General features: G+C 36.8%; 1 protein-coding gene across 8 annotated transcripts in view; it reads left to right on the forward strand.

The window, feature by feature from the left end:
• The window catches only part of CLEC16A (C-type lectin domain containing 16A), a 97,281-nt gene that overhangs the window by 68,496 nt on the left and 12,461 nt on the right, over positions 1–16,324 (forward strand). For 5 of the 8 annotated variants that reach the window (XR_007504522.1, XR_007504523.1, XM_049791085.1 and 2 more), the window contains exons 21-22: positions 616–786; positions 11,093–11,236. Coding sequence is in view for 6 of the 8 variants with exons in the window: in XM_049791085.1 (XP_049647042.1) it covers positions 616–786; positions 11,093–11,236 (315 nt within the window). In the remaining 2 variants the exon portion in view is untranslated. Of the gene's footprint in view, positions 1–615; positions 787–5,974; positions 6,073–11,092; positions 11,237–16,324 lie in introns of those variants that run through there. The other 3 variants (XM_049791082.1, XM_049791080.1, XM_049791083.1) reach the window with 3 other exon arrangements.

Here is a 16,324-nt window from a genome sequence, read left to right on the forward strand (position 1 = left end):
GGATGGTTTAAGATTATTTTAGTGTCTTATGATTCTGTAGGAAGCTAACTAAAATGAGTTTTATGCTTTGAGTTTACAAAGTAGATATGCCATACATTTATGGTTTGCTTCATGTTAAAAAATTTAAGTCTTTTGAGGTTAATACAGGTCTATTTTGATATTAAAATTTTAAGTTGAATGGTAATGCAAAGGCATTTTTTTGCCAGTTTAAAGCAGATTGTGTTTTTAAATGACTTTTTGCGGTGTTCATTTGTAACTAATGAATGACTTTATTTATACAGGGAAAACCAGAAGATTTCTTTTTTAAATAGCTCCTATGGTTTGTTTAATGCAAGGAGCTTACTGTAATCCTTTTTTTCTCCTCCACTGTATTCTGAAGCTTCCTTAGTGTGAATGTGGTGTGGACAGCAATGGTAGAAAAGCTTGCCAGAAATGTTGTCTCCCTTCTTTTACAGTGCAATTGTAAGCATAATTAAGAGGTAAATGCAGGCAAGTTATGTTAAACTATCTGGTTTAACCTTAAAATCCTGAGAAAACTATCAATTTTATTTTCACATACTTTTCCTTTTTATGTATTTTTGAGTAACAAAAATTATCAATTGTGATTGAACATAGCTCTCCTGGATCTTCCTGTTCAGCCTTCAACTGAAGTTGTTATGGGTTTTGGACACAGCTCTGCAGCTACAGCCCAACACCTTCCATTTAGATTTTATGATCAGTCACGACGTGGTAGCAGTGATCCTACAGTGCAACGCTCTGTTTTTGCATCTGTTGACAAAGTTCCAGGTAAGATTAGCATTCATTGTCAAGCAGGTTTTGCTCTGTGATTTACATCTGCAAAAGCTGAACTGTAACTTTTATAAGCAATGAGAATCTTACTGTGATACATTTCTGAACACACAACTCCAGGATGAGACTTACGGAAGAATCTACTCCTAGAGAAACAAGTAATACCTGGGTCTGTAATGCAGGTACGTTGTGAGCAAAACAGCCATGACAGCTTCTCCAAATACACTGGAAGTGTCTTAATGCTTTGCCTTCCTTTACAAATTGAGTTAGTTTATATCATGTTTCGCATACTCAGTATTTATGCAATGCATCTGTCAGGTGTGCGTAGTTCCTCCTTTAATTTGGTTGTGATCATTTTCTTGCCAGTTTGTAAAAATAGCTGGGATACTCTTCATTTACCTTAGAGCTAGCAAGACAGAAAAGGGCCACAGCTACTCCTAAAACATTAGCTTGGAATTGGGATTAAAGGAATCATTCTAAGTCAATGAGCTCCTTGCACTTTTGTCTCTTTATTGTCTGTTTCACAAATTGACTTTTCTGCAGAGGTTTTTTTCCAGATGGTGAACTTTTCTCCTTTTGGATTGAGTCATTTTAAAGTTGAATCTCATACTGCTTGAAAGTACTTAATTTTGCTGTATTATACAAACAGATGCAATCTTGTTACCACTAGCTGCCAGTCATTTCAGAAAACTCAGCATTTCTCTTTAAATGTGATTCAGTGTTTCAAAATTCAAATACCCTACTTAAAAAGATGTTCTACTGCCTTAGGACTAAATGGGAGCTCAGCTTGCCTGAGTCCTGAGTCTGGGGAACAGAAATCATAAAAGCATTTGTGTTGCCAGTCAGGTTTATCAAAAGACAAGTGTATGTTGTATGATGGGAATGTATTTCCTTATTTGACATGACTTCCATGGAAAAGGTGTGGTTGAAAAGATGCAAGTGTTACTGTTTTAGAATCAACCGTCTCTAAGAGTGCACTTGTGTTCATAACAAGTGACTTCGCCTACTAATTCTTTTTTTTTACTTTTTTGGTGGGGTATTGGAGGTGGTGCAACATGGTAGATTGTTCAAACAACCACATACTTACTTTGCGTTCCAGAAAATGGAGAATTCCATTGTATGCACATGCAGATCCAGAGGAAAAGTATTCTGAAGCTTTTTTTTGATACCAAGTATGAGAAATCAGGCACAGAACATGAAGTATTTCAAATACTGCATTTTTAAAATGCATTTTATGACAGCCAATAATATAATAAAAATTGATTAATATATTGTTTTACATCTGATTACAAAATAAATGTCAAATGCCTCTTCCTTCTCCCCTTATCTTCACTAATGAATGAAGTTTCCTAGTTGTGAGAGATTTTCATAGGAATCTGTTTGTGTTTATCTCTTAATCAGGCTTGGAGTGATTTTTACTTTAAGAGAAAGATTTTGTGCTTTTTAAAAAAACTATTGAGCAAGTTGCAGTTAAATTGCTAGCTTCATATATTAATTTCTTAATGCTACAACTTTAAGTGGTATTTAAGAGTTCTGCAAAGCTCGTATAGTCTGTTAATTTGATATTACTTATAAGAAACAAGTTATGCTTTCCCTTGGTGATGGTGTTTTTTGATTTAAAGGAGAGCTATGTTTTTGGCAATATTTTTAGAAGATTGATCACTTCTTTTATTAGGACTATGTTAGCTGTCAGTGCTGTATGTCCAGTGTGGTTTTTAAGAAATTGACAATGATATAAATGTTTTCAGCCCTCCTGCAAATTTCACTCTGCAGACAATTTTAGTACAACTATTGAATCAGTTCCCTAATCCCTCCTCTTAACTGTTCTTGAAAATTCTAATTTCACTATTTCAGTCTAATTCAGTTTCTGTCGTAGTGCACACATAATGCTGTACATATTTCACTAGAGAGCATGCAGTTACCTTATTGTAGTCAAACTGTGCTTCACTGTGCTTTATTGTTTCATGGTTCAAAGTTAAAATCTGTTTTGAAAGTGCTTCTTGACATCGGGGGGGAAGAGAGTGAGGGTTGCTATGGCTTAAAACCAGATTTTGTGCAAGACAGGTGAAAGGTGACAAGAATATAACAGACCATACTTCAGAACATCCATGTTAATGCTCTTCAAAAAAAATAGGGGTTATGCTAATGCAGTGAGATGATGTAATCGTCCCAGATGACTGGCCTGGTAAACTGGGCAATTCTTATCAGAGAAGAACAGAAGCAAAATCCTTCACTTGATCAATTTTATCATCATGAAGTCATGACCATGAATGTACTTCAGGGTCTATTTTAGGTTAATGGCCTTTGCCAGAATATTAGTGCATTTTAAGGATAGTTTAGTTGCCTGAACTATTCACCATCTTCTATATTAGCTGTGTACTCATATGAAGCACTCTCTATGTAAGTAAAGAATTACATTGTTTTGAAAGAAATGAGCACATTTGGTACGTGTCCTGTGAACATAGGTCTTCTATTGAAAGTAAATAAATAATCATTTCCTCTCCAAGCAAACTCAAATATTAGTTTCAAATACCAGCTGTATACTGAGATTTATATGTTCAGTGCATCTTAAGGGAAATCTTAACGATTTCCTGTAAAACATACATTTAAATATTTTAACAAGTGTGGTCACTTTCCTACTGAGAAGATTTATTTTGGAAAGCAAAATGAATCAATAGATCTCTCTTACTATTTTGTCCATTGTTATTACCTTAGTATATGACGATGATGAGATTTGGGGGGGGGGGGGGGGGGGGAAGTTGGAGAAAAACCTTGTTGGTAATACTAGCAATTGCAAGCAAAGTATAGCCACCTTTATTTTAAAATCCAAAGGAAAAAAATGGTCTTTTAATAGCTTTATAACACTTTAAATGAAAAGGAATATGTAGGCAAGAGTTCTACATTCTACAAAGAATTCTACAAAGTTTGCGTCAATTCTTGGGAATAGGAAAACTTTAAACAAAGCCTGAGAATTGTTTAAGCAGTGTTTGAGATTGTTCAGATTTATATGAAGAAAATTTATTTTAGTTTTGGCAAATATTATGCACTTTGTCACCACAGGTGGACATAAAATAATGGATTTTTTGAAATTAGTAATATGAATGCATTCTTGAAATGTTTATAACCTTTTGTAATTTAGTTGCCTTCTCCATCCACAGTAGGAAAACAGATCCTTTTGATCAAAGTACTAATGAGGGGCTTGACATTCACAGCTGATGAGCATCTGCACTTGTTACTGATTTTATGAGGTTAGATTGCTCGGCACATTTGAATGTCATATACAAGTTATTTTGGAACTGTACTGTGGGACTCTGATCAACCCTTTCATGGTCATCATCAACTGCAGCTACTGTAGGAACATCAGATTGGGATAGTGTACTTAAGTAGTACTAAGTTACTTCCAGTGTGAGAGGTTGAAATGTTCCATGCTCCGTTATTCTAGGGTACAGTTGCTTTTATAGTCCATAAGTATATTGAAAGTATTTTTTGATTCCTTTGTTCTATGCAAGAATAATAGAGGACAACTAACTGAGTTCATAACCTCAGTTTGTTTTTTCTAATTAATATTCTTTGAACCATTCCAAGTTTGATACTTAGTTATAGTTGCTGCTTTTAAAGACCCAACTCTGCTGCCTTTTTTTATACCTATTTATATTGCCTGGTCATCAGAATTGTGGGGTATGAACTAGATACTAATCTTCCTGTCATCATCACAATGATGTAGAACTAAATAATTTTTCTGCAGAATTGCCTAATTAAGGTAGTTTGACAGTGCTAAGATTACACAAGATACAACTAACTTGATTTATATAATATGAACTACTGTTTGTGTGCAAGAAATGAAAGATACCATTGAAACTGAATTAAATATGCAGGACTGCTACTAGTTAGTTCTTTTGTTTTGGGGTTATTTTTGTTTTTTAGTAAGGAACAGGTTTGAAAACAATCTTTACCATTTGGGGAGTTTACTATTTACAAGGATTATTTTCAGTAAAATATTAGTCTGTTAAGTATACTACATTGATGAGAAGAACTGTGAATATAGTCATCATATATTGGCATTGCATGGCAAATGTGGAGACTGAAAAAGTCAATTAATCCATTTTTTTTAATGCTAGTTGAAGTTGCGGCAGCTACTGGTAAGAGACCTCCAAATGACCAATTTTGTGCATGTTTTTTCATGGCAGCAAAAACATTTTTTGCATCAAAACAGTTATTCTTCAGTTTTATGAGGTTGTAACAGAGGTTCTTAAATGTAAACAATCTGTACAAGTTGAAATTTTATAAAAGTGCATCAGGTCTTCTGAGGCAGAATAGCACTTTGCAAAGATGCAAAATAACTACTGAAAGAAATTATTTTCAGACATGTAAGGGGTTTTTTCATTCATACTTGAAAAAAACCTCAAGTTCAGCATTGCCTTGATTTGATTAGGGGCAAACACGTGGAAAGACATGAGAATTTTTTATGAGATAACTATACTTAGAAAAACAGAATAGGAAGAAATCAGAATACAAAAAAAGACATCAGAGTAATGAAGATGTGGTTTACAATGAGAAAACAGTTTCTCCTTTCTTGGCCAATGTTTTATTTCTACTTCTCAGGCTTTTTTTTTTCCTTTTGTTTTTGTTGTTGTTTTTGTCTTGCTTGTCCTGTTCTCTACTGCCATCACCACCCCTTCCCCTTCTCCTCACCTTCAAATTTTATTCCTAGGATATCTTATAGTTCAGGCCATCTTTCATATGAAACCATTTATAAGACAGTAGGAAGGTTTTCTCCAATTTAGGAGAAAGATTTGCATTAATTGCTTAAGAAAGAATTCCTTTAAAGAAAAGCTAAGAGACTGTTTCAGGGTTTGGCATGAAATTTTGCTGCTGTTACAAAAATATGGCAAAAGGATAACTGTTCATACATGTTTTATGAAAGAAACCCAGCCTTGTGAAACACTGTGATTATGGAGCTTCTCAAAGGAACAGGGAAGGTACATCTTTACAGTAGTACCTTACTGAGTCTTAAATAGGAAGTTATGTTGAAGCAGAATCATGACTACTGGAAGGGAAATATTTGTGTTTGTAACTAACGTCTGCCACAACTTGAGAGTCATAAAGTATTAACAAACACACCTCTAGAACCTTTTGAATGTTATTTTACTTCCCATGATTAATTCTGCTCACCTTTTCTTTGCAGATAGTTCCTGAAGGAGTTTCCTGGTTAGTATATTTGTTCTTGCTCAGTAGTTTCCCAGTTAAAGTATTTTGAATGATTTAGACTTACCTTTCTCTCCTATCCAAATTAGCTTCCTGTGGCACACTTAAAATCCTTCCTCTGCAGTTGTATTGGGAGAGAAGATACATTAAGATTATTTGCACACAAATGCTTCAGTGTAAGGGCATGAATCCATGAGCAGTGTTCTGCAGAACCTTTAGGCAGGCAATCTTGCTGAATAAGACCAGCTTTTCCTATGATAGTCACAGTAGACCTTGTTTACTTTTTTCTGCTGTTTTGGCGAGGACGGAAGGTTTCTCCTCCCTTGAAATGCAAACCTTTTGTGGGTATTGAATGCCCTGGATGGGTACAACTTTTTCCAGCACTGTAAGGGAAAGAAAATATATTGATGTAAGCACTTCTATACCAATGGCTTTAGTAACTGTTCCAAAACCAAGTTTCATTCACTTTAACAGATGGCTTTGCCTCACTTCTGTGGTCACAAGTCCATTGATTATTCCTTGTTTCCCATCCTAACTGGTATTTCAAAATATGAAGTATGTATGAGAAACCTAATGCATATTTGCTGTATTAAAAACTGTATGTATTAGTGGCCCTGAGTGCTATAGAGGTCCTTCACGTTTGAGATAGTTTAGTTTGTGGTTAATTTTTTGCAGACTGTCAGGCGTCACTGTGTGTAACCTCAGTTTAACTTATCTAAATGATTGTAGAAGATCAATGTTTGGTTTCTGAACTAAAATACATGGATTTATTTACATTTATGGAATAATTAGCTGCTTACCAAACTATTTTTGTTTTAACTAGAATAGATGTCTCCTGCCATGGTGGTTATTTAATTCTTTCAAGTGGTATTCATCTTGGATATAATGAATTGTGATTTAAAATAAGAGAAAAGCGTGGTAAAAGTGGCATTCACCCATCTGAAACTATGATGCAAGTACTATAGCAGTTCAGATAGCATTGTGTTTCTGCAAGTGGTTTTGAGCCTAGTTCTTGAGTATAAGTATGGGAGGTAGAGGGTAAGAGGTGGGACTGCAGATTAAGACAGATTATTTACAGGACTGATGTTTGTTAGTGTCCTGGTATCAGCTGGGATAGAGTTAATTGTCTTCCTAGTAGCTGGTACAGTGCTATGTTTTTGCGTTAGGTATTCGAAGAATGTTGATAACACACTGATGTTTTCAGTTGTTGCTAAGTCATGTTTAGTCTAAAGTCAAGGATTTTTCAGCTTCTCATGCCCAGCCAGTGAGAAAGCTGGAGGGGCACAGGAAGCTGGGAGGGGACACAGCCAGGGCAGCTGATCTAAACTGGCCAAAGGGCTATTCCATACCATGTGATGTCATGTCCTGTATATAAACTGGGGGGGGGGGAGTGGGGACAGGGGGATTGTGGCTTGGGGACTAACGAGGCGTTGATCGGTGGGTGGTGAGCAACTGCATTGTGCATCACTTGCATATTCCAGTCCTTTTATTATTACTATTGTCATTTTATTAGTGTTATCTTTATCATTATTACTTTCTTCTTCCCTGTTCTATTAAACTGTTCTTATCTCAACCCACAGGTTTTACTTCTTTTTCCCGATTTTCTCCCCCATTCCACTGGGTGTGGGGGTGGGAAGTGAGTGAGCAGCTGCACGGTGCTTAGTTGCTGGCTGGGGTTAAACCACGACAGTTAGCTTTTTTTCTGTGTCTTCCTTTCTTCATCCATTCTGTTTTTTTAACTTGTAACGCGACCTGTCATTATGCGTTGCTGCTAACAGCATTTTCCTGTCTTGTCAAGCCTGTGTTTTAAAGCTTTCATATGCTTCTTGTAACAAGCCCATTTAAATTGAATTTTGACTGGCTGCCTGGTGCATGGCACCAGCAAATTGCCTGTATAGGAGAGTCTCTATAATGAGTGAATCAGCCATCCAGTGCCATGGGAGATTCCCCATATAAAAGAATAAAAAATTGTGTGGTGCATTTGCTTTCTCTTATACCTGATTGTCAGATACTTTCCTTTTCAGTGTTCACTATGCAGTGCAGGCAACAAGTAGCATATTGTTAGGTGTTGCATCATGTATGTTGTGGCTCTTTTCAATAATTTGGGGACTGCCAATAAAAAGTAAACTTTTGCATTAATGCTTTCCCATGGGAGAGTGAGGAGGGTTTCAGAAGCAGCTGTGTTGTGTGCTTCAACTTCTGAAAAGTTGCTTGCTATCAAAACCTGAAGATATGACTAAAAGCTTCCAAATACTAGGACCAATGTCTGCCAAAGGAAAGCCTTACTAATAAAATGAAGGAATTTCTATAGGCATGTCATTGTGAGGAAGGTTGCTGAGAACCACAAGGGTGTAATCTAAAGAAAGAAAGAGATCAAGGAAGTGTGAACAATGCAGTGGTGTCTTCACTGGACTTGTGTGGGAAAGGCAGTTCATGAACTTTTCCTTCAGAGTATGTCATAAATTCTAGCAGGTAATTCCATAGCATTCTAATGGTAGAATGCTACTATGCTGTCCTGGTTTCAGCTGGGTTAGAGTTAACTGTCTTCCTAGTAGCTGGTACGGTGCTGTGTTTTGAGTTCAGTATGCGAAGAATGTTGATAACACTGATGTTTGCAGTTGTTGCTCAGTAGTGTTGAGACTAAAGTCAAGGATTTTTCAGCTTCTCATGCCCAGCCAGCGAGAAAGCTGGAGGGGCACAAGAAGTCGGCACAGGACACAGCCAGGGCAGCTGACCCAAACTGGCCAACGGTGTATTCCATACCATGGAACATCCCATCCAGTATAGGAACTGGGAAGTGGGGGCAGGGAATGGCAGCTCAGGGACTAACTGGGTGTCAGTTAGCAGGTGGTGAGCAATTGCCCTGCGCATCATTTGTATGTTCCAATCATTTTATTATTGCTGTTGTTGTTTTATTAGTGTTATCATTATCTTTATTGGTTTCTTCTTTTCTGTTCTGTTAAACCGTTCTTATCTCAACCCACGAGTTTTATTTCTTTTTTCCCAATTTTCTCCCCCATCCCACTGGGGGGGGAGGAGGGAGGGGGGGAGGGAGTGAGCAGCTGTGTGGTGCTTAGTTGCTGGCTGGGGTTAAACCATGACATACGCTAGTAGATGCAAGTAAAAATTCAGCTGAAAAATCAGAGCAAAGAGGGAAAATAACTGCTAATTGAAAGATACAGTAAAGGGCAATTGAAAGATACAGTAAAGGGCAATTGAAAGATACAGTAAAGGGCAATTGAAAGATACAGTAAAGGGCAATCGAAAGATACAGTAAAGGGCAACTTACTGGTTTTAATCTCATGGGAGACATCATGACTTGTTCAAACAGTCTAATCACGAGTTAGCAGGTCATTCCAAAGTGGGGATCTTCAATATATGGGGATCAACAGAGTGTGTGAAAATAATTTCTGAAGTTTTTGAGAACTGGAGTATTTTCACTGCAAGTCTTGGTATTCCACTCTATGGATTTTGTGCAAAAGAAAACTTGTTAAGCCTGAACCTTTTGTAGTGTCACTGAACAACTTTTTTTCTGATAATCTGACAGAAGGTTGATGCAAGAGGTAAGTGACGTTGTAAAGTGTTCTAACTCTTCCAAACATACTTTTGTATTTCTGTTCATGTTGAGGTGAAATAATGGTCAAGTGCATGCCTTCCACACTTATAATCTGTGAATGTCTGAAATTTAGTGTTAAATTAAATTTGAAGTTGTCACAAGTGAATTGTGTCAACCAGACACATTGCCATAAGGCAATATAAAAAATAAGGGTGTTCATAAATACAAGCTAGTAATATCAAATAAGTTTTTAATGTAGGATCTGTTTTGTACAAAGTTACCATATAATCATTCTCACCCATAAAAGAAAAATTTACCAATTGTTTACTTCTACTAAATGTTCAGCATGTGTTTGCAGTTTGCTGGACTTACTGGAGACACCTTTGTGGGCACTTATTTTAGTAGGATGTGACTGTGAATGGTCACATAACACATTCATCAGTAACCTAAAGGATAAATTTCAGCTGTCTTTTGGCTCATGGCATGCTTCTGCACAAAATATTTTGCACAACATACATGGAATAACTATTGTTTACTTTCTGATTCAGTGTAGTCTTATGCAATGAATGCATGGTGTAAATTCTGTGTACTCATGGCTTCTCATCCTGACTAAATCAGTGAAATTAAATATTGCGAAGTACCTCGTTCTCAGGTTATTCAGTTCTGAGATGTTGGGTTTGAGAAACAAGGGATTTGAATTCCTTCCTTGCACTTCTTTCCCAAATTGCATACTTCCAGTGGATTTCCCTGTGCTGCAGATCCTCAATAATTTCTAGAATTTCTTCTTGAAAGAGAAAGTGCATGAGTCATTGTATGTGAGGAGGGAAGGAACTAAAATGAAGATTATTTTTTTTAAAGACATATCAAAAACTGAAGCAGGGTGTTGCAGAGGAAGGAGAAAGGAATGAATGCAAAATTACATTAGGAAAGAAGAAGATGCTACAATGTAAAGAATTTGAGGGAATATTGGATTGAAAGCCAGAAGAAGACTTATTTGAAAAGTGCTGTCAGATACTGTATAGACCTTTCCAGTGTTCAGACTGGAAGAAGTTTGACTTGTGAGAAGGTAGATGAAGTCCGATGCCAGTATTAGTTTTGATTGATTTAAATTTCCTGAAATTATCTCTGCGATAAAAAGATGTAGTGCAGGCCGCCTAGCTGAGAGGTTTTTTTGTGCACTTTTGACTTAACTATTTTCCTTACCACCTTAGGGTCTATGACCCATGAACTTATTGAATATATCAAAAACTGAAGAGTTTTGACATGTTTTGACTGTTTGTGCAAGCTCTAAGTTTTAAAATATGTTGAATCCCTTAACCTCTACTTTCTTGTCCGTTGATCATTTGTAGCATGTTTTCAGTAAGATGCATTCAGATTTTCAGGTTTCTGAGCTGAAGGAGGAAGAAAGTGCATCTTCTGGTTTAATACACAAAATTAGCACTTTGATGCAATATTTGCTCTTACCCTTTCTCAATTTGTTTGTGTAGATTAACTCTTTCAAGCTAATTATTAACTCATAAACTTTACTGTCCTGTTTTGCAGGCTTTGCTGTAGCCCAGTGTATAAATCAGCACAATCCATCACCACTCTCATCACCATCACCTTCCAGTGGCAGTGGGAGTACAGGACGCTGTGATTCAGTGACTGCAAGCTCAACATCCACTCCTGCTGTACAGAGCCCATCAGGTATTAAATCACAATTTTCAGCCTAGGCGCTAAGGGATGTAGAGCAGTTTATTGTAAAATTAAGTTACTATGTTACTGGATTAAAAACAGTAGGGCTTTGTGGTTTTAGATAACTTGATCATTCAACTAAACCAGTTAAAGTAAATAGGGGTGCAAATTTTAATGATCTCTTCAGCTTTCTGGAACTCTAATAAATACTTGGCATTTTTCAGCAGTGATTTTAAGTACTGGTGAAATAATGTCCTGCTTGTCTCCTAGTACATACAATTTAAAATGATGGGATTTTAGGGGTTTTTTTTAACTGAAATACTGCATTGCATAAATTGGTAATGTAAACTGTTAGCCTTTCACCATGGTGGATAAGTTGATCTCCACATGTAGCATCTTTTTTGAACTGGGTGACATTTGCTTTTGTATGTTTATCTGATACTCATGTTAATTTGTAACAATGGGTCAAATATGAAATATTTGAAAATAGTTGTTTAGAATGCTAATATTGTAAAGCTTTTCCAATAACACTCTTCTGGCTAAACACCACCACATTTGAGGAGGCTGTTTCATTGGTGCAGAAGAAGCTGCCATATAAATAGACTGACAAGTATAACTTTCATAAATGTAGTTACCATGTGTTTGTGTTGGTCAGTATATTTAGTGGGTATGTTTATACTGGTACTTCTTGTTGCATTAGAATGCCTTCATTCCTTCTTTTTTTGTGTGGTATTTGTAGAGAATCTTGTAATGGTATTTGTTCTGAGTGGAAATTATGTATGAGGTAGAGCCTCAAGCTGGAGGCTAAATGAGAAGTAAATCCTGAAGGGTGCTTTCATGCTAGAACTGACCTACTCTGCCTCATTTTGGTTATAAAACAACAGAGGTAACTTGAGAATCAAGACATTTTCAAACAGCCCCCTCATTTTAACAGTCACTTCCAATGTTGATCACTCCTTGAAATCATTGTTCTGGTTCCCCCTTCTAAGACATACCACTTTGCCTTTATGTGGAAGCCTCATGTAGATCTAAACTTTTTTGCAGTCCTCCAGGAAATGATGCAATCTTTGTTAGGCTTTTAAAATTTTGTAGGTTTTACTGAACAGTGTCAGGAGATCAATACACATTATGTCCAAAGTGACTATTCCTGTAAGAAATATTGCTGGAAAGGGTAAGCAAAGGCTGCTATGAAGTTTATGAACAGTATGTAAAGCATTCTAGCACCCAGACTCTAGATTAAAAAGTATCTGTTACTGTGAGAGACTAACATATAGTCAAAATATTCCTGCAATATATGTAATTCCAGAATAAAATTTGGAATATTTTTCTATATGCAACCTATTCAAAACTTCGGAAGGACCTCATTTTATTTTCTCTGTTGGTAAGTGATTGCTGTTATCCAGTCTCTTGATGACCTAGATAATATGTGGTGATTACACAGAGAAGTGGTATCATTTGCCAAAAGTATCAGTATGGATTGGCACTACAAGAAAACATTTGTTTGAGTACATGTTTCTTCTTAGTAGCGTAAAAAGGCTCATCTCCAATGTCCTTTGCTGTGTTTGAATCCTCTGTGATCAGGAAGTGCAATGCACGTACAAGTTCTTGGCAGGAGTGACTAAGAGAAACTGCAGTAAAGGAAAATAAAAAAATCTGAATTATTTTTGTTGCTGTAAGCAGCATGCTAGTTCACAGAAATACCAAGCAAGACTATACTACATGTTTAAAACTGAGGTCTTTCAAGTGCATGTAATCTGACTTCTATGAAAAACTGAGTAGATCCAGAGCACATAGCTTCTTATTTAGCATAAAAAGATAGTGCCGTATTGAAGAATAATCATGGACTGTAGTTAACAAAATTAAAATCTACTTACACGGTATGGTGGCATTTGTATAACATAAAATTCTGTTTATTTTTCCTGCAATTTAAAAAGCCTCATGACAGGAGGCTGCTCGTTGGTTTCAAAAAAGAAAAAGAAGACATAAAAACAACCAAAAACCCCCGAAACTCCTCCCTGTGTCCACCCCCCCCACCCCCCCAAAAAAAACCACAAACCACCCACACAACCAACCACTAAAACAAAAAAAACCAAACCCAACAAACTGAAAAACAGAGGAAAGTTTTTTTTAAATGCCTGGGTTTAGTCTGCACTTTACCAGTTAGGTTGCATGAACGGTCCACACTTAGTATGACCTTCATTGTGGCTTAATCATAAAGTATGTTCAAAATGCCACTTGTCATGCAGGAAAAGTCTTTGGGTGGGTGTTGGGTTTTTGCACAGATCTAGGCACACTGATGTAGATGCTTTAGCAAATCTAGTTGTGAGGATACAATTCTGTGCCCTACGACTGTGAGCATGGCAACCTTCAGCAAAGTCAGTGGAAATGAATGTGAGAATCTGTGTCAGCTACTTCAGTCCTAAGTCAGCAGCTTGCATTAACCTGCTTCAGGGATGACTTTTGAGATCAAGTCCTGGATTTTGTTCTGCTAACTTTGCTCAGAGAGCAGTAACAAAGAGGAAGATAGTGACTGTATGTGCATGAGCAGGTAATTCAGTGCAATAGGACAATCAACAGTTTGTACTGAGGTGCATGCATCTAATCTGCATGTGGCTTAGGTATTTTGCTGTGGACCATATTTACTCTGACTTTAGGACCAAGCATCCCTGCCATGTATGTGATTGTCTGAAGGACTAATTATTAGTTCAGATGTATGTTGCTATTAATATTTGAAGTGTGTTTGGTGCATAGTTGCAGCATATCTTATAGTTTGGTTTCCTTATGAAAGAATCTCATTAATGCACCAAAACTGTTCCTAAAATCAGACTAAAGCAGGAAGTGTACATAATTCTTCAAATCTGCTCTATTGGTCTGAACCAAACTGCTAATGTAGTTGCAGCCAATAATGAACAAGTAATGTTTTAATAGTTACAGCTGAGTTGCTGACGGTGTCTATAGGTGCTTAGTATAGACTAGAGAGGATTCTGAAATCCCTGGAGCTGGGTCTTTGGGGAGTGGGGTTGTGGGAAAGGTTTTTTCCAACCCAGGGAGCTTTGACACTTTTTTGCTGATCTTCTGTGTTGGATCAATACTGTTGTCTATTCCTGGGAACAAGTTTCTGCATTTACTGATTTGACCATTTACTGCAAGTTTGTAATGAATGTTCTCATGAATGTTCTCCCTTTTATAGTATTTATATGTAACTGTGATCTATACTGGAGACTGTTGCCAGGACCATGATGATGAAAGAGATTTTCTGTTTGGTATGTCCAGATAGCTGTTCTGTAGGCTTCTGCATGAACAGAAGTAGACTGCTGAAGTAAGTGATAGCGTCTTGACCACTGTCTGTGTTATATCAGGTCTCACTGACCACTCGGCTAAGTTACAGAAATAATTGTTGGTATTCACCAACTTCAATGTAAACCAATGTGATTTTCCCCTAACCTCTTGAGGACAATTGAAACTAAACTGCCTTACTCTGCTGTGAAGCAGAAGAGGAGGCTTTGCATGATGTGAAGTGGCTCCTTCAAGGAGGAAGTAACAAGTAGCTGATGAACAGCAAGCAGTTACCAAGATCTGGTTTATGCCCCAAGGTAGCACTTGAATGCTACCACCATCTGTCACATTTGAATCTCCCTTCTCATTTCCCATTCAATTTTAAACACACTCACACAAGCACACATACATGCTGTCCCTCCCTCCTTCCTTGCTCCCCTCTTTGTTCTGGCAACTGCTCAGGTTGTTGCCCCTGAAGAACATGCTAGGTTGCTCAGGAACTTCAGTCAAGAAGGCCAGACAAGATAAAGGGGAGATGTGTACGCAGACTTCGACTACCTCAACTGCTTTCCTTAAGAGCAACATCTTAAACCACAACAGTTGTTTCTACTGTAAAGTTGTGATTATAGTGTCCTAAGCTACTGTCTGTTGACAAGGTCAAACTGTTCAGAGTTTGATATATTTGAGATGGTACTTGTAATCTTCACAGAGTTGTTTTAGGAAAGAAGATTTGCAACATACGCACTAACGTTTTTCATAAAACAGTGATAGATAAGAACAAAATAAAGACAAATTATGTAATTGTTAGTTGAGAGAAAACAGTGTTCACAATATAGAGTATATATTAACCATTAAACAGTAAAAGAGCTTTCAAAAATACATCACAGGAAAAAAATCAATTTAATTTGGTGTTTTGTAAAAATACTTTACTTGTTATTACTCCTACCTGCATCAAACAAGCAGACAGTATCTTAATGTGAGGAGGGAGGTTAACTGAATTTACATGAAATCATGACTGCTGTGCATGTTTCAGTCATTGTAAGAGAAAAATCATGCCATTAACTGCTTTGTCATGAGTAAAATAAACTCTTAGTATTCCTGACTTTTATCAGCTATCCTGCCTAATAATTGTCACAATACTTCCTGGCACAGATACTTTAAAGCCTAGCAGCTCCCCCATTTGCAGTATTTGGGAATTAAGCTTAGTCCTTTACAAGATGTCCATTCCTTAAATTTGAAAAAGCAGAAGTCGTCCCTTAAAGAAAGCAGAATCCCTAGCAAGACAGGAAAAGCAGTATCAGGTTCTGCAAATGCTGCTATCAGGTTGGGTTTTTTATTTGTATTTACAGGATTTATTTTTTTTTTTAATGTCCGTTTGAAGTGTTGCTATGCATAAGATAAAAATGTTCTCTTGCTGGGCAGATTTTAATCATCAAGCTTCTGAGCTTAGAATACAGTCTCTTCTTAGCTACACTTGCTGGAACCATGCACTTCTTTAAAGTGCTTATTTTTATATATGCCAAAGATTAAGATAAAGAAGTTCTCTTACTGTAAGTTAGCAGTCTTCCAGAATTATGTATGTGTAATGTCATCTGTGTTGTATTTTATCACTTTTTAAGTTGTCTTAAGCTTTAAAATGCAATTGACTTCAACACTTAAGAAAGTGTTTACATTGGAGCAATGGATATCGAGAACTTCAGAAGGCATTGATCTTCTCTGCCACTTGCTGTATTTCACATTTCTGGCAGATATTGATGCTAAAAGGTCTAAAATAAGTACAAAGAGCTGTCCCTTATTGCAGAGAATATATTGGATTCCAGTCTG

Source organism: Accipiter gentilis, chromosome 33, assembly GCF_929443795.1.
Source record: "Accipiter gentilis chromosome 33, bAccGen1.1, whole genome shotgun sequence".
Taxonomy (NCBI): domain Eukaryota; kingdom Metazoa; phylum Chordata; class Aves; order Accipitriformes; family Accipitridae; genus Astur; species Astur gentilis.